The 20240-nt window shown below is 40.0% G+C and overlaps 1 protein-coding gene across 3 annotated transcripts; it reads left to right on the top strand.

Annotated features, from left to right (window-relative positions):
- Positions 1-557: 557 nt before the first annotated feature.
- LOC127425569 (CD209 antigen-like protein D) lies at positions 558-18806 on the top strand. Of its 3 annotated transcripts, none has more exons than XM_051671697.1 (8): positions 558-684; positions 960-1031; positions 1150-1248; positions 1425-1514; positions 10161-10232; positions 17080-17213; positions 17296-17402; positions 17781-18806. In XM_051671697.1, exons 1-8 carry the CDS (start codon positions 618-620, stop codon positions 17938-17940), a joined length of 801 nt encoding a protein of 266 aa, XP_051527657.1. In that variant the 5' UTR covers positions 558-617; the 3' UTR covers positions 17941-18806. The 3 variants fall into 3 exon arrangements, with proteins under 3 accessions (XP_051527657.1, XP_051527656.1, XP_051527659.1); XM_051671696.1 differs by having other exon boundaries at positions 1129-1248; XM_051671699.1 differs by lacking the exon at positions 10161-10232 and having other exon boundaries at positions 1129-1248.
- Positions 18807-20240: the final 1434 nt, after the last annotated feature.

Below are 20240 nucleotides of genomic sequence, written 5' to 3'. Positions count from 1 at the left end.
CTTTTTATGACTGTGTTGAAGATCACTTGGACTTTATGCAATATAATTATTTTCTCATCTCAAACCTAAATATATTAAGTTGATTTCAAGTTTGTTGGTTAAGTATTTTTAAAAGAGTTGCTTACCTTTTTTTTTCAATGTATATATAAGAGACAAAAAAACTGGCTAGAATAGTTAGATATTTTAAGATATTATGTATGCTAAAACTAGAAATTAATTCAAAACAAACAACTATCTAAATGCACATACAAGGTCCCGAGCTTGTAAAAGGTCACTGAAAGGAATGTTGAATATATTTCACATAGACGTATAGAAGTGTATCATATTGTAATATTTTACACCGGCAATCATCTTGGTTTGTGTACTGTGGTATTTGTCACTGTTTAAAAAAAAAAAAAAAAAAGCATCTGTAAAGAGCATAATTACTGTATAATGTAAACATGCTGTTCTAATGTTGTTATCTACCGTAGCTTTTTATTTATAGCTATGCTTTATGAAAGTCAGCTTCTCTAACTTCCCCTTGTTCAAGTAAAAGACTGTGAAATTTCCTGGATACCCATTAGTCTACTCAGTTAATTCAGAAGTCTGGTTAGAAGTTGGTAGTGGAAAAGCTTGAAATGGCAAAAACCTATGGAAATGCTGATTTCATCCGGCTGGAAGAAAACAAACAGCCAACTTCAATTGGTAAGACTTACTTGATTTTGAAAGATTTTCAGTAAAGTGAGAATTTAGTGATTGTGCAACAGATTAATAAAGTTACTTAATTTATTATGATAAATGAATAGTAATTTTAAGATATTGCTTTCCTTTATGAAATGATGTGAAATATTACATTGAATTTTTTTTTTTTATGATCAAGTATTAGTGTATAATAGCAAACTGTACATTTCCTAATTTTCTCTCCAAGAAAATGTAACTTTTAATACAGAGCTCTTTCTTTTCTAATTTCCATCCCTTAGCTGAAGCAGACAATTCTGTTTATGGAAATAGTGATGAATTGGATTGGAATCTGAAGACAAAAGACTTTGCAGGTACCTCTAAATCATGATCCTATCCTGTTCATCAAGTACAACTCATTGGACCCCACTGCTTACTTTTATCTAAAAACATGATATTAATAGACAATAGATTTAAACTTGGTTGTTTCAGATAATAAAGAGAGAGAAAAGTCCTATAAGGGAGTTGTGGCTGATCTTTGTATCTTTCTGCTTACTGCAATGGTGGCTCTGTGTGTTCTGGGAAGTCTCTGTGAGTATCCAGTGTTTTGAGGCTTTTGAAAATATCCATCATAAATGCTCAAAATTGTCCTGTAAATGTCTAACATTGCCCAGTGTACAATATAACAATGGGTTGCTTCTGAAAAAGTGTATCATTTTGACATGAGGGTGAGTAAATAAAAATAACATCTGATATTATTACTTTAGATTCCAACCAACTCCGATCATATAATTCGGTAAAAGAGCAGTACAGCATTGTTGCAGCCAATCTTATTGCACAGGAGCAGAATGCCACAGGTAAAACACTGACTCTGTCCCAGTCACTATAAATTCTGCTTTAACCTTCAGCTTGCAGGTTCATGACTGTAAGATAATGACTGTGGGTGTGTATGAGAATTCTTTGACAGTGTGTAACCCAGTAGTGGATTTAGGCATGGGCGACATGTGCAGTTGCCCAGGGCGGCATCTTGCGGGGGGGCGGTGGCATCTTGCGGGGGTGCGGCACGAGGCACCCACACAGACAACTCAACAACTTTGGGGGCATGTTGAAGTGGGTTTCGCACAGGGCACCATACAAGCTAGAACTGCCACTGGTGTAACACAAGTATCAGATGTGCTACCAAAGGACAGATACAGCAGCACTCCATTTATGAGCACTTTAAAAGTTGACCATAAAACAGGATTTATTTATGCCTATTACTTTGATTAAGAGGAGATTTTAAACAACTTCAAGTCTCTCAAAAGTGAGTGTAGCATGGATCAAAGTAATAGTTTACCCCAAAATTAAAATCCTGTCATAATGTGAGCAGTGGCATTCAAACTCAACAAAGGACAAAAAATTACCATAAAAGTAGTCCATACGACTTGTGCACTATATTCCAAGTATTGTGTGGGGAACAAACAGAAATTTGTCACTGTTCTCTGGAAATCTTTTTCTCCATCGCAGTTCTTAAATCTCATTTACACTTCCACATTTCCAAAATTAGCATACCGATGACACTGTGAATTCGGCAACAGAAGGTTGTTAATTGAGAAGAACCGACTCAAAAGAGTGATTATTTCTTCACGCATCATGCATCACTCCGATTCACAAGCCCCGCGCTCGGGAGTCTCTGGCCGTGTTCACAATGGCAGACTATCCATACTGCTCTCACTGTTTTTGCCAAACACAGATATAACAGAAACAGTAAGAGTAGTAGGTAAGTAAGGCATTCAGCTGAAAAAGGTCTTCACTTACCGAAGTTCAAATCACTGCCCTCAGTAGCTGAAGCTGGAAGTGTTGTTGAACGTTTGGACATGTGGCTCCAGTTTCTAATTAAATAGAGTGCAACAGTGCCCACCCACTTTTTCAACTGGTGGTTCCGGAAGTATTTTTCCCAGTAATTTTTCCCATTGACTTTTCAAGAAATCCTTCATAAAAGAGTTGTAAGCCATGAACCACCAACCAGCTGCTAGGAGAATCACAACATTACAAACTTTGATTTGAAGCAAAAAAAAAAGACAAATGGTACAACACTGTATACTTACCATCTTTTTATAATGACGTTAACGTTTAAGTATTGAATACTTTCCTCACAAGAAGGACGCGCTTCCAATATGTTAACTCACCATCTTCACCAGCAGCCAGGTACAGCATCCCACGTTTTTTCCTTTGTTAATTAATACTTATACTGTATATAGTGTATTTTTATTTTGTTTAAGGCTACGACTTGTTGTATACTGTAGTTTTAAATGCTAAAACCCTATGTGTCACGATTCACTGTTGTTTGCCTTGTGTTTTGCCCCTGCCATCTGTTCCCTCTGGACTACACTTCCCATAATTCCCTGCCCTGATCACTTCCAGCTGTTCCCCATTGTTCTCACCTGTGTTCCATTCACTTATTAGTCTTTGTCTATTTATGACCTGTTGTTTGCTCATTCCTGGTCAGTTGTTATGTTATTTCCTGTGTTTTCCCCTCGTGGATGTTTCTTTTGTTCCTGTGTTTTACCCGTTATCCTATACCTTGTTTATTTTATTAAAGAATGTTTTGCTGCACCTAGATCCAGCCTCCCGTGACCTCCTTCCTAAATTACAGAACAACTGACTGAACCAAAATGGATCTAGCGGCTTACTTTATTCAGTTGAGCCGAGCAAACTTACCCATCAGCGAATATTCACATCTTTTTAGCACCGTTGCCAGACACACTGGTTTTGCTGATTCCCACCTGAAATCAATCGACCAGACCGGACTCCTAGCTCACAGGTGGAGGGATTTGCTGGAGACAGGAGACTACACTTGGGAGAAATAGAGATCCTCCTCTCTCAATCCCGATCCCGGCTTCCGAGTCTTCCACGCCTGAGTCTGTCCCATGCCATGTCACATCCACGACTGAGTTTGCTACAAGCCATGTCACAGACACGCCTCCGTCTGCTCTGTACCCTGTCACAGTCACGCCAAAGTCGGCTCCACGCCATGTCACAGCCACGCCTGAGTCTGCTCCACGTCACTTAACAGTCAATTCTGAATCTGCTCCATGCCAGGTCACAGCCAAGCCTACCACATCCCCTGACTCCAAGTTGAATGATCCGCCATTGATATCGGTGCGTTGGGCCACAAGAACCCTTCCTCACAAATTATCAGCGCCCACGCCTGCCACAGCCAACGAGCCAACGCCCATGCCTGCCACGGCCAATGAGCCAACGCCCACACCTGCCACGGCCAACGAGCCAACGCCCACGCCTGCCACGGCCAACGAGCCAACGCCCATACCTGCCACAGCCAACGAGCCAACACCCATGCCTGTCACGGCCAACAAGCCAACACCCACGCCTGCCATGGCCAACAAGTTGACACCCACGCCTGCCATGGCCAACAAGTTAACACCCATGCCTGCCATGGCCAACAAGTTAACACCCATGCCTGCCATGGCCAACAAGTTAATGCCCACGCCTGCCACGGCCAACGAGCCAGAAGCCTCAACTGTCCCAGAGCCAGCGTTGCCAGCCTCATCCATCCCAGAGCCAGCATTACCAGTCTCGTCCGTCCCAGAGCCAGCATTACCAGTCTCATCCGACCCAGGCCAGCGTTACCAGTCTCGTCTGTCCCAGAGCCAGCATTGCCAGCCTTATTCGTCCCAGAGCCTGCGTTGCCAGCCTTGTTAATCCCAGAGCCAACGTTGCCTATGTTGGCCATCCGGAGGAGGAGGAGAAGAAAGGCTTCTGTTTCTGAGTCTCTGCCCATGTCCACGACCACAGAGGTCGTTCCCGAGTCTCTGCCCATGTTCACGACCACAGAGGTCATTCCAGAGTCTCTGCCCATGTTCACGACCACAGAGGTCGTTCCAGAGTCTCTGCCAGTGTTCACGACCACAGAGGTCGTTTCCGAGTCCCTGCCCGTGTTCACGATCACAGAGGTCGTTCCCAAGTCTCTGTCCAGGTTCATGACCACAGAGGTCGTTCCCGAGTCTCTGCCCATGCCCGCGACCACAGAGGTCGTTCCCGAGTCTCTGCCCATGTTCACGACCACAGAGGTCATTCCAGAGTCTCTGCCCATGTTCACGACCACAGAGGTCGTTCCAGAGTCTCTGCCAGTGTTCACGACCACAGAGGTCGTTTCCGAGTCCCTGCCCGTGTTCACGACCACAGAGATTGTTCCCAAGTCTCTGCCAGATTTCACAACCACAGAGGTCATTTCCGAGTCTCTGCCACACCGCCTTCCACGGCTCCACCTTCCATGGCTCCACCTTCCATGGCTCCAACCCTTGAGCCTCCCACGGCTCTGCCCTCCTAGTCTTCCACGGATCCACCCTCCGAGTCTTCCACGGCTCCAGTCCCTAGTCTGTGGTCACCTCCCAGGCCTCCTGACCCTGTCTCTAGTCTGTGGCCGCCAACCAGGCCTCCTGATCCAGTCCCTAACCTGAGGTGGTCTCCTGGGTCCCCTGGGTCTCCTGGCCATCCGCCTGATCTGCTCTGGTCTCCTGGGTCTCCTGGCCATCTGCCTAATCTGCTCTGGTCTTCTGGGTTTCCTGGCCATCTTCCTGATCTGCCCTGGTCTCCTTGGTCTCCTGGCGGTCTGCCTGATCTGCTCTGGTCTCCTTGGTCTCATGGCCGTCTGCCTGATCTGCTCTGGTCTCCTTGGTCTCATGGCCATCTGCCTGATCTGCTCTGGTCTCCTTGGTCTCATGGCCGTCTGCCTGATCTGCCCTGGTCTCTTTGGTCTCCTGGCCATCTGCCTGATCTGCTCTGGTCTCCTTGGTCTCATGGCCATCTGCCTGATCTGCTCTGGTCTCCTGGGTCCCCTGGCCATCCGCCTGATCTGCTCTGGTCTCCTTGGTCTCCGGCTCCATCTTGGCCCTGCCTCCCTTACCTGCCTTCCTTGGGCATCAGGAGCCGCCCATTAAGGGGGGGGGGTTATGTCACGATTCACTGTTGTTTGCCTTGTGTTTTGCCCCTGCCATCTGTTCCCCCTGGACTACACTTCCCATAATTCCCTGCCCTGATCACTTCCAGCTGTTCCCAATTGTTCTCACCTGTGTTCCATTCACTCATTAGTCTTTATCTATTTATGCCCTGTTGTTTGCTCATTCCTGGTCAGTTTTTATATGTGTTGACCTCCCATGTATTTCCTGTGTTTTCCCCTCATGGATGTTTCTTTTGCTCCTGTGTTTTACCCGTTATCCTGTACCTTGTTTATTTTATTAAAGAATGTTTTGCTGCACCTAGATCCAGCCTCCCGTGACTTCCTTCCTACGTTACACCATGTCTGTTTAAGCTAAATAATTAAAATAATTAAATGTTGTTTTTGCTTTTTTATTATTATTTTATTTCGTTTTCCTATGAGCTGTAATTAATACAAAAACACACTAGACTACAAAGACATGTTTATTCTGTGCAATATCTGTTTTTTTGTGTCAGCATGAGCAGCGCAGCAAAAATAGACTCAACTGAATGCTCTAAATTGTTAACATATGCACAGAAAAAATATGCGGCGATTACACTCCGATTCCGAGTCCAGTGTGAAAGAGGCGTAAAACAGGTGTTAGAAACAGGGTCTTCTCCTCTTGCCAATGGAAGGAAGAGCAACAGTTGGCTCAGCTGCCTCCGGGGGGACTTGGTTGCCTCTTGGCGGTCAGCGACTGGGGACGCAGTGGTCAAGATGGCCGGGGACTCCGCGGTCAAGGCGGCCATATGGTATGGCAAGCGCGGCAGGTGTGGGTGCTGGCTCATGGACCGTGGCGGTGGGCTTTGGTATAGTATTCACTGTAGGAGTGTCGAGATCCTCAGCCACTCCCACTGTGAAAACTGAACCGCATAGTCTATATATTTTAGAAGAGTCCAATCTATAAGCCCTGCAGTCATCAGGGGATAGAGTGGCTCACTTAATTCCACATGGAAAAATAACTTGAGGCATATCTCATCAAAATCCACCTGATCAAATTATTTAAGATAGTCCACAACAAAGTCCTCAAGGGGACTATTCCCCTGACTGAAACGCATCAATTTAACTGCTGGGTTCATCTTCGGTTGGTCTTGTATTCTGTAACTTACAGGCAGAGCAGAGCAGGACAAGACGAAGAGATGCAGTGAACCCAAGTGCATTTTTATTAAAATCAGGAGAAAACAAACAAGAGACTGAGAACTAAACCGAGTGACCTTACTAGGGGTCAACTGATATGTTTTTTTCAGGGCAGATACTGATAATGATTATTTGTAATCAAGGAGACCAATAACCGATATTTTGAGCCGATATACATTTGAAGAAAGAATTTTTTTTTTAAATCAACAGTCATAAAGTCTCTTAATAACTGGGCAAGAATGAGGACATTGTGGCCCAAAGCGAAAGATGCCGGTATCCATCTATATTGCTGCTCAATGTATTTCTTCGCTACAGTTTACGCTCGTTAAAATAATCGTGTCTGCAGCTCTATATGCGGCACATCATGTTGCGGGCCGGTGGAGAGAAGCAACGTGTGCGGAGTGTGAAAGGGCATTAATGAAGCATGATCAGTGCTAGAGAAACATAGTCAAGGATATAGTGCCAAAAGATCAGTGCTATCTATGCCCCGGAGCGCTTGTGGTGTACACATCTCCGTTGTTTTGTCACATTGCTAACCTAAAGTGTGGAAACGGAAATGTGGGGCAACGACCTCCTCCTCGTCACACAAACATAGGGCTTAAATATACAGATAAGGGTAACAAGATGACATGACAACCAATGACAGAATGGAACTAATAAACAAGATAACAAGACTATGAAACAAGACACACCTGGGAGCAATCAAGGGGAACACAGATAACAGAGACAAGACAACACTCCAAAGCTAAACTTCAAAATAAAAGAAAACTTGAACTGAAGTCCACAAATACTTGACAATGGCATGCGATTTTTGTGTTTAATTAGTCTAAAAAAGGAATAAAATCTTCTCAAATACTCAAGTGCCCATTTACTCATATGCCATCTGCAGCCGAAAGCCGTTCACAAATTTGTCGTAAGATATGCCTATAATCATTCTTTTGCATATTATGGCCGCGTTAGCGCATTAGCTTCATTATTGTAGTACATTTTCTACTGCATATATTACTTTAAATCATCATAGAGTGGTTAAAACAGCATCTTTTGCTGATCTTGTGTGAATTCTACTCATAGAATGAGGCATAAAGTCATTGATAATGCATTTTAATGTCACATTTGTTACATCCTCACATTCCTACATTCCTCATATTTAAATGCTCTTCTAAAACACCTCCCCAGAGGTGTGGCTGGTGTCTGAATGTTCGCAAATAGTATGTCGTTGCTCAGCTGTTTCTAACTTCTTTTTGACTCTTGAGTGTGCTGGGGCCTTTAGACTGAAAATCAACTTCTGAATGAAGCTCATTATTGTTTATGTGAACACGATTACTTCCTGGTTTGCATGGGACCAGAATCTGTGTCTCAGCGATAACTCGCGCAACATGCTATCAGTAGCGCCACAGGGTGAACATTTACATTTAGACATTTACATTTAGTCATTTAGCAGACACTTTTATCCAAAGCGACTAACAAATGAGGAACAAAGCAAGCAATTTGTCATACAAAGTTCAACAACATCTGCAGTGTTGTACTGCCAAGCTCTCAAGGTGGCTGGAGTAGTATAGGTGCTAGCACAGAAGAAAGAGAAGTGTTTATTTGTGTGGTTTTTTTGTGTGTGTGTAAACAGTAAGTGCCAGTTAAGTTCAGTAGTAGGTACAAGTTAGTGTGGATTGGTTAAGTGCTCGCGGAACAGATGTGTTTTCAGCTGGTTCTTGAATGTTGAGATGGTATCAGCAGATCGTTTGAAGGTTGGAAGCTCATTCCGCCACAGTGGAACAGTGAAAGTGAAAGATCGTGAAATAGATTTTGAGCCTCTTTGTAATGGGACCACCAGGCGCCGCTCGTTCATAGAATGCAGAGAGCGAATTGGAGCATAGACCTGGAGAAGTGAAATGACCAGAGCTTGGACCAGTAGCTGTGCAGCATATTCAGACAGAAAAGGTCTGATGGTCAATTTAAACATGTTTAAATTGTTTAAAAAAAGTTTGATGGGAAATGGCATTTGTCTGTAATTCGGCAGAATTGGGTCGATTTCAGGGTACATGCACATTCGGAAGCAGCATGTCGATTTCAAAGACGTGAGAACAAATAGAGTTTGGAACCACAGATGTCAAACCTGGCATTATGCATCTATACGCTTGTTTGAATATGCAGAATTTCTATTTTTGGGCGAACTATCCCTTGAGATTTTCTTTTAAACATAAACAGTTGAGGCCTGAGAGAGGAAGGAACACAAGTGGACAGATGTGTCAGATTTGGACTGTTTTCTAATTCCTTGATCCCATCTGCATGCAATGTTTAAGGAAGCGAAACTTACACCCTTTATTGGTTATGGTACTGTTCCAATCCTTCCTACTGCTGTGGTCAGCATTTATTTTGGCTTAGCTGGAAAAAGTGTATTAATATATTTAAAAAGGAGGGAAGTTTTACCAGGTCACTGAGGTACAGTGTTGGGTGTAATCTGATTACAAAGTAATTAGTTTATGTAATGTAATTTCTTTTAAATACAAAATTAGTGTAAATTCTTGTCATCAGATTACAGATACTGACTTAATTAAGTTAATTACTTTTAGGTACTTGGGTTACACATGTTTCTAAAATAATCTTATTAGATTACATTTAAAACATTATATTATAATTATATGAGCATAATTATGTTCATTTGTACATCTATGTATTTCTGTTACAGTTTAAGGGCATTGCCCCATGAGTGTATGACTTATGTGCAACAATTAACTGAATTTGTTGTACAGAAAAGCATTTCTGTGAAAAGTGTTTTAGAAAGTAACTCAAAAACAATGCAGTTAGTAATGTGATTACTTTTTCAAAGAAGTAAGCCATAATCTAATCTAAGTACAATTTTAGAGAAGTAATTAGTCATTTGTAGAGTATTACTTTTGTGAGTAACTTATCAAACACCGCTGAGGTAGTATTCTCAAAAGACCAACCATGCTAAAAAAAAAATATTTTACCCAAAAATGTTTAATTCTTATTTACTCATCTTTGTGATTCTTTTGAACTGTGGTATAAGGGGAACAAAACTGTAGAGTCACATTCTTGAGAATGAGAGCTTTCATTTGATATATGACTTATCCATTTAGGTGCTATGTGAAATAATTTTATATTCATATTAATATTTGTACCTCATTACCTCTAGGGGGTGTTAATTTTTGACATGAATGTTTTCAGGCATTATTTTATTATTTTGTGTAACATAAACACAAAACTGATGGTATTCTCTGAAAAATTCAGATTCAAATGGTACCTCATATGCCTGACTTATTTATACATCAGAAGTTTCTGGGGGGCACAAGGAAAATCTGGGGGAAATCCTTAGACCTGGCAGGCACACTGCTCATGTGTGTTTGTACCTTCTCCCTTGTATCATTTTTAGAAATGGAAAAAAGCTATCGGGAGCTTAAAGCCAAGCATGACACAACCAAAGGATGTCTCTCCTCATGCAGTCGTAAGTTTTTCATGAGTAAAATCATTATTATGACAATTTTGGCCAAGTTTATAAAGACATTTGTTTTTGACAGTATTCCCAGTGGTCACCATAAACAATTTACTGTATATAGAGTAAGAGACTGAACATCTTGTGAAATTCTGCAGTACTGTTGAAGCTGTTGAGCAGAATAAAAATAGAGATAAACAGACTAAATGTAACTCTAACTATATGTATATCTTAAAGTGCAGGGCAACTGCGACTAATGACCATTTTTCCAGCCGATGCGACTAAATTTAGTTATAGGTTGTTGCACCGGGGCGACTACAGAGTTGGCCAGCTCTCTTTATCTCTAATTAAGCATTGCAGTTTTTGCTGTAAAACCGAATTAGTTGACCTTACTTGCATGCTTTTTCTTTGTAAATGTATTATTTGGCTGAAATAAACTGAACTTAATTTTTTTAAGTAACGTTAACTAGTTACAAGTAGACTTAACTCATCTGTGATTCAATTATCATTGTTTTAATTTAATTATTTAAATTGAGTTATAGGAAATTATGACTGGAATCTCAGTTAGCAATATGGCACATTAGCTTCTCCTCAGTACTTCTAGGTGCACATAAATCTGCACTTTTGTAAAGTTCAACTGAGTAAAGAAGAATGGCTTAAATTTAACAGGCTCACCAGTGGTAACACTAATCACCCTCATCATGGTGACTTTACACAAATCACAACTATCAATCAGCTACAACAAAACAACATACAGTGCATCCGGAAAGTATTCACCGCGCTTCACTTTTTCCACATTTTGTTATGTTACAGCCTTATTCCAAAATGGATTAAATTAATTATTTTCCTCAAAATTCTACAAACAATTCCCCATAATGACAACGTGAAAGAAGTTTGTTTGAAATCTTTGCAAATGTATTAAAAATAAAAAACTAAAAAAAAAAAATCAATGTACATAAGTATTCACAGCCTTTGCTCAATACTTTGTTGAAGCACCTTTGGCACCAATTACAGCCTCAAGTTTTTTTGAGTATGACGCTACAAGCTTGGCACACCTATTTTTGGGCAGTTTCTCCCATTCTTCTTTGCAGGACCTCTCAAGCTCCATCAGGTTGGATGGGGAGCATCGGTGCACAGCCATTTTCAGATCTCTTCAGAGATGTTCAATCGGGTTCAAGTCTGGGCTCTGGCTGGGCCACTCAAGGACATTCACAGAGTTGTCCCGTAGCCACTCCTTTGTTATCTTGGCTGTGTGCTTAGGGTCATTGTCCTGTTGGAAGATGAACCTTCACCCCAGTCTGAGGTCCAGAGCGCTCTGGAGCAGGTTTTCATCAAGGATGTCTCTGTACATTGCTGCATTCATCTTTCTCTCGATCCTGACTAGTCTCCCAGTTCCTGCCGCTGAAAAACATCCCCACAGCATGATGCTGCCATCACCATGTTTCACTGTAGGGATGGTATTGGCCAGGTGATGAGTGGTGCCTGGTTTCCTCCAGACATGACGCTTGCCATTCAGGCCAAAGAGTTCAATCTTTGTTTCTCATGGTCTGAGAGTCCTTCAGGTGCCTTTTGGCAAACTCCAGGCAGGCTGTCATGTGCCTTTTACTGAGGAGTGGCTTCCGTCTGGCCACTCTACCATACAGACCTGATTGGTGGAGTGCTGCAGAGATGGTTGTTCTTCTGGAAGGTTCTCCTCTCTCCACAGAGAAATTCTGGAGCTCTGTCAGAGTGACCATCGGGTTCTTGGTCACCTCCCTGACTAAGGCCCTTCTCCCTCGATCGCTCAGTTTGGCCAGGCGGCCAGCTCTAGGAAGAGTTCTGGTGGTTCCAAACTTCTTCCATTTACGGATGATGGAGGCCACTGTGCTCATTGGGACCTTCAATGCTGCAGAAATTTTTCTGTACCCTTCCCCAGATCTGTGCCTCGATACAATCCTGTCTCGGAGGTCTACAGACAATTCCTTGGACTTCATGGCTTGGTTTGTGCTCTGACATGCACTGTTAACTGTGGGACCTTATATAGACAGGTGTGTGCCTTTCCAAATCATGTCCAATCAACTGAATTTACCACAGGTGGACTCCAATCAAGTTGTAGAAACATCTCAAGGGTGATCAGTGGAAACAGGATGCACCTGAGCTAAATTTTGAGTGTCATGGCAAAGGCTGTGAATACTTATGTACATGTGATTTTTTTTGTTTTTTATTTTTAATAAATTTGTAAAGATTTCAAACAAACTTCTTTCACATTGTCATTATGGGGTATTGTTTGTAGAATTTTGAGGAAAATAATGAATTTAATCCATTTTGGAATAAGGCTGTAACATAACAAAATGTGGAAAAAGCGCTGTGAATACTTTCCGGATGCACTGTAATAGTCATAAGAATGAAAACTATATACATTTTTAAATAACAATTATTATTTTTCTACACAAGTTCACTTGTTTTGACCAAATATTCATAATTTATTCTAGCGCTAGGGCTTATAGGTTTTCCACACAGCAGCAATATTGTACTTGATCATTTTGAGTTAGTACTACTTGAAGCCAAAGTTTAAAGAATGTATATATTTGAGTTATGATTCCAAAATGTGACATTTCAAGTACTGTATAATTAGGACCATTTAAATGTTTTTATTAATGAAGACTTTAGGATTTAGAGAGTAACAGTAACTTAATTAAAACTAGTAAAAATGTGGTGGGGGCCTGGGTAGCTCAGTGAGTATTGACGCTGACTACCACCTCTGGAGTCGTGAGTTCGAATCCAGTGTGTGCTGAGTGACTCCAGCCAGGACTCCTAAGCAACCAAATTGGCCTGGTTGCTAGGGAGGGAAGAGTCACATGGGGTAACCTCCTCGTGGTAGCCATAATGTGGTTCTCGTTCTCGGTGGGGCGCGTGGTGAGTTGTGTGTGGATGCCGCTGAGAATAGCGTGAAGCCTCCACACATGCTATGTCTCTGTGGTAACGCACTCAACAAGCCACATGATAAGATGCAAGGATTGACGGTCTCAGACACGGAGGCAACTGAGATTCGTCCTCCGCCACCCAGATTGAGGCAAGTCACTATGCCACCACAAGGACTTAGAGTGTATTGAGAATTGGGCATTCCAAATTGGGGAGAAAAAAAGTAGTAAGAATAGTATAAACATAATCTTAAATTGAGTAAACAATTTTTTTACAATTTGAAATAACTATTATATACAGGATACATTATGAGCAATGGCAAAAGCCAAACCAAACATCACCATCCGCTATCCTGAACAATTATCAGCATGACACAATGGACAGAGCAGAGCGAGCACAGAGCAGGTGCGTTTACTTGTGATCATCCCTATGCCCTATTCCCTTCGAAGACTTTACCATCCATTGTGACAGCTTTAGAGGGCTGAAAGAAAATTTTTTGGAACTCACATTTTAAGTCATTTTTATTGGAAATTCTAACTGAAGCGATCTCACTGCATGGCTATCATGATTGTTCTCCTTTCGAAGTGCCCTTTGGAGGCTGATTTATCCCATTTGGAATGCAGGGACAGTTTCCCCTGTTTCACCCATGCAGCACAGATCATAAACAGCGCTGTGTGAGAACAACTGAGAAGTAGCGCAAGTCATGGAACACATTTGAATTCGGCACAGAATGTTGATGTTCTGTTGCAAACAGAATGTCTCAGTGTGTAAATTAGTTTAAAACCATATTAAAGAGGTCATGAAATGCTCTTTTTTTGATAGTTTTATTATCATCTCTGAGATCCATTGATAATGTTAGTTACATCTTTTTTGCATTAAAACAGTCATAATTTAGTAATATATAATCATTTTCCACCCTGTCTCTGGCCCTCTGTCTGAAACGCTCAGTTTTGGCATAAGCGCCTCCTTAAAACTTCAACGTAAACACCCACTGTTATGATTGGCTAACATCGTGCAGCCCCTCAAATTTAGCCATTTGAAGAGAATGAACCAGCTCAAAAACATTATAAAACTAAATTTCAGGGTTTACACATAAGGCACATCCAACACATTGCATCTGAATATATTAAACTGTTCATATCAAGCACAACTGTTAACACTCACACACTGTCTACACTGGATGCGAGAGTTGCGTCAAAATCAAAAAAAACCATTATAATCAATGATGCTGTCTACCAAGGAAGCATCCATTGCATCATGCATGGCAACAGTAAACAGATTCCATTCCATATTGTGCTGCACGCACTGGTGCTACTATTGCCAACAACACAAAACAACAGTTTAGAAAGTTCATGTTGACGCCCAGTGTAGACAGCCTCAAGCCATTGCATCTCGTCAACAGATGCGCACGGTGTAAACAAGATGTCAGCAACATAAACTATCAAACAGTCATGGCGTTTGAAATATTCCTAAAAGAAATGGTTTACTTGAGTTTTTGATTGGGTTCAGGTGCTTTTAACAGCCCAATCCTTCAACAACAGTTACTTTGTTTTCTTGAATCATTTTATAACTGTTCACAAGCAATCCACACTGAAATAAGCTGAATACACATCCACATGATGTGCATACATGTATAGAAAGTTCATGTCCATGTTTAACCGGTCCTGCTCAACCCGCTCCGAGCGAGATTCGAACCGGTGTCAGCCAGCATGGGAGGCGGGCACACTAACAAGGAGACTAAAGACTACAGCTTCTAGCGTCAGTCGCTAGTGCACCTCTTGAGGCCAGGGTAGTGAAGTTTACACATAAAGCACAGCTATCACATACCAGCTGGCTCCTGCTACACTCACCCCCCTAAACCTCACTCCCATCCGGGTCACGGCACCACTGTAACCGGTCCTGCCCGACCTGCTCTGAATGAGATTTGAACCAGCGTGGGAAGCGGGCACGCTAATGAGGCTAAAGGCTACAGCTTCTAGCTTCAGTCGCTAGTGTGCCTCTTGAGGCCAGGGGAGTGAGGTTTTACACACTGCACAGCATGTACCAGCTGGCTACCGTCACACTCACCTCCCTAAACCTCACTCCCATCTGGGTCACGGCACCATGGCACCATCCTGCTCGACCCGCTCAGAGCAGGATTCAAACCAGCATCAGACAGCATGGGAGGCGGGAGCGCTAAGAAGGAGGCTAAAGGCTACAGCCTCTAGCGTCAGTCGCTAGTGCACCTCTTGAGGTCAAGGGAGTGAAGTTTACACATACCACACAGCTATCACATATCAGCTGGCTCCCATTACACACACACGGTATAGACAGCCTCAAGCTGTTGCATCGTGTCAATGGAATATAAAAGTAAATCACCCTGCACTGAAATGCACATTGCCAGAAATGCATCTTAACTGTCAAAGACATCCATCTAGCGCATGTTAACATACACCAATAATTAAAAATAGCGCAAATGGGTGAAAGAGCATGTCCATGATGTGTTTGTGCTCAAAAAAGCAAGAGGCAGCATCTGAATGACAGAGAATAGCTTCTCCTCTTCATAGTTGTGACTTGACACCATGTCTTTCCTCATGACATGACCCATTTAAACGGCCTGGACATTCTAAACAGTGTTGACAAGATGAATATGAGAAAACACTGAAATTGATACACATAGGCCTACATAAATTAGAAGACTTTTCAATCCACACATCACTCTTCTTACAAAAATTTACCAAGAATTTACTAGTAAAACTGACTTTATTAAATATATTTTAGGCAGAAATGTATTTGCATTAAATATTTTTATATTATTAATATACTTCTATTTAATATAGCTACTGTAATATATAAGGGGGGTCAGGAAATATCATGCATATTTGTTACAATAATGGCAGTTTCTAAATTTGTATATTTTTGTATAATTTTGAAATGTATGTTTAAGTAGCCTATACAAAAAAGCCATACTTTGTTTTATAAAAATCATATTACATCTAACCATGGTTGTGAAGATCCATGCTTTGTTTTACCCATGGTTACCATGGTCTTATTAGAAATACCACTGTTAAAACCATGAATATTTTGGCACAAATTTGTTTATTTATTTATCTTTTCCATAAGGGAAGTACAAAATGGAATCAATACAATAATGGAATACAATAATTTATGTATGTGTATTAATTTTGGTGTTTTCTCTGGTTCAACTTGTCAATGCTATTTAGAATGTCGGGGTTGTTAATATGGTTTTAACCCTTTAATGCATACCTCGGGTCTTTAGTGACCTGAGAACTCATTCCACCTCCTGTACCACATCCATTTTTTGGAGTTGTGCCCGCACCTTTAGTAATGTAACATAAAACAGAAATTACCAAATTGCAAAACATAAATGTTTTACTACTTAAATACCAAAAGTGTATAGTGTCATTATAGTGTTTTTTTTTTTTTTTTTTTTTTTTTTTGCTATACCATAAATAATATTTTTAGGATTATTTCTATATAAGTTTACTATAACAGGATATATATTTCTTTTTTTATTACAAGACAAATGTGTACTATATTCATACAAATAATGACTATATCACAATGATTTTCTGTGTGACAGTGGTGAATTATCAGTATGCCATATACGTGTACACATACATATTTTACATGCTATTTCTTAAGCAATGTGGCTCTGATGTGTCAATGATTGACTTGATTTACCTTTGACATTGCTATTTGATAAAGAAGCAATGTGGAAGTAGCTACCTCACTGGTCCGTACTCCTTAAGCCCATCCCTGCACCTACCCCTAAACATAAGGATACTAGGATGTCAAAATTCGGCACTACACCGGTGTGACCTATAATAAAATTGTTGCAGTCGCACTGGTGGGGAAAAATGGCAGTCTCAATCTGGAGCCCATTCATTTATCTCAAAATATATGCATCCATATATTTTTTTCACTATGATGTATTAAGCTCTTCTTCCATACTCAGAATGTTCAGATAAAACATTTAAGAGGAAAAAGTATTACTACTTCTCATCTGATAAACTGAACTGGATGCAGAGTCGAGATTACTGTGTGGAAACGGGAGGCCAACTAGTCATAAAAAAAAGCATAGATGATCAGGTACAGTAAGAGAAGACCTGTGTGTGTTTATGTGTGTGTGTGACACTTTCCAACAAATACAATGAACCTTATGATTTTCCAGGTATATTTGACCTCAAATTTGAGAGAGACTCATTGGATTGGACTGCATGATTTACATACTGAAGGACACTGGATGTGGGTGGACAACACAACACTCTCTGGAGAAACGTAAGAGCTAAATTCAATCAGTTTGGTCTGTGGAAATGAGTGACTTCAAACTTTTTCTGTCCCCTTAAAAAAATGTCTATATTGTGTCTTTTTAATTACTTCTTTTATAAAGAGTGTTGAAAGGTTACATTTGTATAAGAATTTCTATATTTTTTTTAGTTTCCCTCTACAAAATGTGTTTAATTCTGTGTTAAAAATATTCTACTTTTTTATAATAACTTTAAAAACTTTTTTTTTTTAAATTATAAATAAAGAATATTATTATTATTATTATTATTATTATTACACAGAATGTCTGTGCTATAACTAAGAATATCACTGATAGATAAAGGCTAGGTCATAGGAAGCAAGTTGACAGAATATGGATTCTCGTGACAGATTTTGGTATACGAGATCAGATGAACATAATGAACCTGATAACTGGAAGCATGAAAACCCTGCTGGAGAGAACTGCGCTAGTCTGGGAAGTGAGAGTGGTGGAACTGCTTGGTTTGATGCTTCATGCTCAAAACTAAAGAAGTTTATCTGTGAAAAGTAAAAGTCAAATACTGCATATGGTATTACATTGTAACTTAACAGGTAATTCCCCTGGTATATTCTTTAATATTTTTTCCTTAGAATGTGTGAGTCTTAAGTAATTAAATGATAAAAAGATTAGTTTGTGTTTATGAGCCACATGCAAAAATAAAACAATGATCAACAGTTCCAACAGTGCTGTCATAAAGGAGTCATTAATAAATAAAATATGGATTTTGAGTGTTGTGTTCAAATTCAATACAAACTATCATTTTATAAATGTCTATTATTAGTCCTGTATTAAGTTATAGATTTGATTAATTTATTGTCTGCATTTTCTTCTCCGCTAAAAAAAGCAATGAGAGTTTGAAATAAAACCAATGCACATGACAGCAGCACTTTTTTTGCTAGAAAGTTAAACCTATCTATTTGTTCCACTCAAAATGCTCTGAGACTACTTAATAAGGGCCACATGTGTGGTTGTAAGTCTGCTATAAGTTGGTAAAAAGTACATATTTTTCTGGAAAGGATTTTACTTTCACAACTCTAAAACAAATCTCTGAAAATATATTTCACAGTGATGTGGAACAGTCCAAAACTATTCCATAAAGGCCACTTATTTTATAATACAAACTTTCTTTTGTCTTTTAGTGTTATACTTCTTAATGCACTGACTTATTAAACAATTGCTTAAACCAGAAAAGTACATTGCTATTGGATTACCAGACACATGTGCAACCGTACCTTACCCAAGTGTACTACATGCTTCAGGTTTGCAATACTGCCCATATAGCACCTAAACATGGATAGATAACGAAACTGCAAAAACCCAGGTGTTTGTCACTCTCTCAAGCATTGATGTAAAGTCCCCTTGCACCTTCAGGGTCTATGGAGAAATAACAATGTATAGCAATGAGATAAAAATAAATGTCTCTTTAAGAGTTCAGATGTGTGGCAAGGCTCATATATTCTCAAGTTTCATTTCTATGGCAAAGAAATGTGTATTTCTTTTATTGGCAGATCATTTTTCAAGTAAAGAAGCACAAACTCAATTATCTTCTATAGATGGAATAATTAAGTATGTTTTTGACAACTAAAGGATTTGTTGCCAGAAGGATGCTGCTAACTGCCATCCCAAGATGCCAGCTGAACTAACTGAAATAACTGATTCCCTTATTCTACAACCAGAGAACATTCAATGACTATTTATTCAATATTACAGCATGAAGCCCATCCACAGTGTATCCATACAGCAGACAGGGGCTAGTTGTCACACGTTATACTGTGAATATTTCTCATTGTGTCTTTATTTTCAAAAGCCAATTTCTGCAGTCACGCACCTTGGTGTCTTGGTTACAAGCAAGCAAACAAACAAACAAAAAAAACTATTGAACATTTTCAGCGCTATTGCCCAGGAAAAAAGATAAAGTTCACTGAACAAATGTTGACTATATGGGCTAAATTGTCACAGTGAACCTGCCATTAAACAGCCTATTATAGGCTTTTTCCAATTATAAATAAACAATTAAGAACAAATACATTGAACCATTGTTTTGGCCAAACTCGAGTTAGAACCTTAGTTTGTCCTTGAATATATGCTAGAAATTCTGTTTCCTTATTTTTTTTTTTTTATCCAAGAGCTTTAGCAGAAATTTGATATGGAAATTTTAGTTTGGCTGATAGAATTCAGTAAAAAATCATTTAATTTAAGATGGTTTAGTTGAAACCAACATACTGTACAAAATCATGGCTAGAGTGATGTATTCAATATGTACAAGAGCAGTTCAATAATTTGTGTGTTATTAGTTAAAACAGATTGGGTTTGTTCATTACTGTAACTTAGATGAAGAACAAACCAGATTTTAAGACAAATTTATACATAAATTCAGGTAATTCCAAAAGGTTCACATACTTTTTCTTGCCACTGTCGGTAGATAGATTACCTATACTTACTATACAAGCAGTTTTTATGATCTCATTTTAATTAAGAGATAACATGGAGCATTTGTACTTTTATTCATTCGTCACGCCGAAGCACTATTTAACCCTTGTGCAACCTTCGGGACATTTTTGACTTTTTCATATTTGTTTTTTCGATGATTTTGGCTGTGTTAATGCCAGTACGGCATAAATTTAGCCAAAGGCGTGTATTTTTTGTGGAATTTTGATATTTCAACCTCAGTTCCTATAATCCATCTATAATACACTGTGTACACAAAATAGTTACACTCAGGACCTGAAGGACAAAAATGTCCCCACTGAAACCCATTAAACTGCAATGTTTGATCCCAGTGCCATTAAAGCATAAAGTCATGAATTCTA

This window comes from Myxocyprinus asiaticus, chromosome 34, assembly GCF_019703515.2.
Source record: "Myxocyprinus asiaticus isolate MX2 ecotype Aquarium Trade chromosome 34, UBuf_Myxa_2, whole genome shotgun sequence".
Classification (NCBI taxonomy): Eukaryota; Metazoa; Chordata; class Actinopteri; order Cypriniformes; family Catostomidae; genus Myxocyprinus; species Myxocyprinus asiaticus.
The sequence above is the reverse complement of the archived record's forward strand: the minus strand, read 5'-3'. Positions and strand labels throughout refer to the sequence as shown.

Excerpts from the sequence above, each read along its gene's own strand:
- LOC127425569 (XM_051671696.1), top strand. The coding sequence starts at position 618 with ATGGCAAAAACCTATGGAAATGCTGATTTCATCCGGCTGGAAGAAAAC. Across the intron at positions 1,032-1,128 it reads GAAGACAAAAGACTTTGCAG|ATTTAAACTTGGTTGTTTCA; the intron begins GTACCTCTAAAT and ends AATAGACAATAG. Across the intron at positions 1,249-1,424 it reads GTGTGTTCTGGGAAGTCTCT|ATTCCAACCAACTCCGATCA; the intron begins GTGAGTATCCAG and ends TTATTACTTTAG.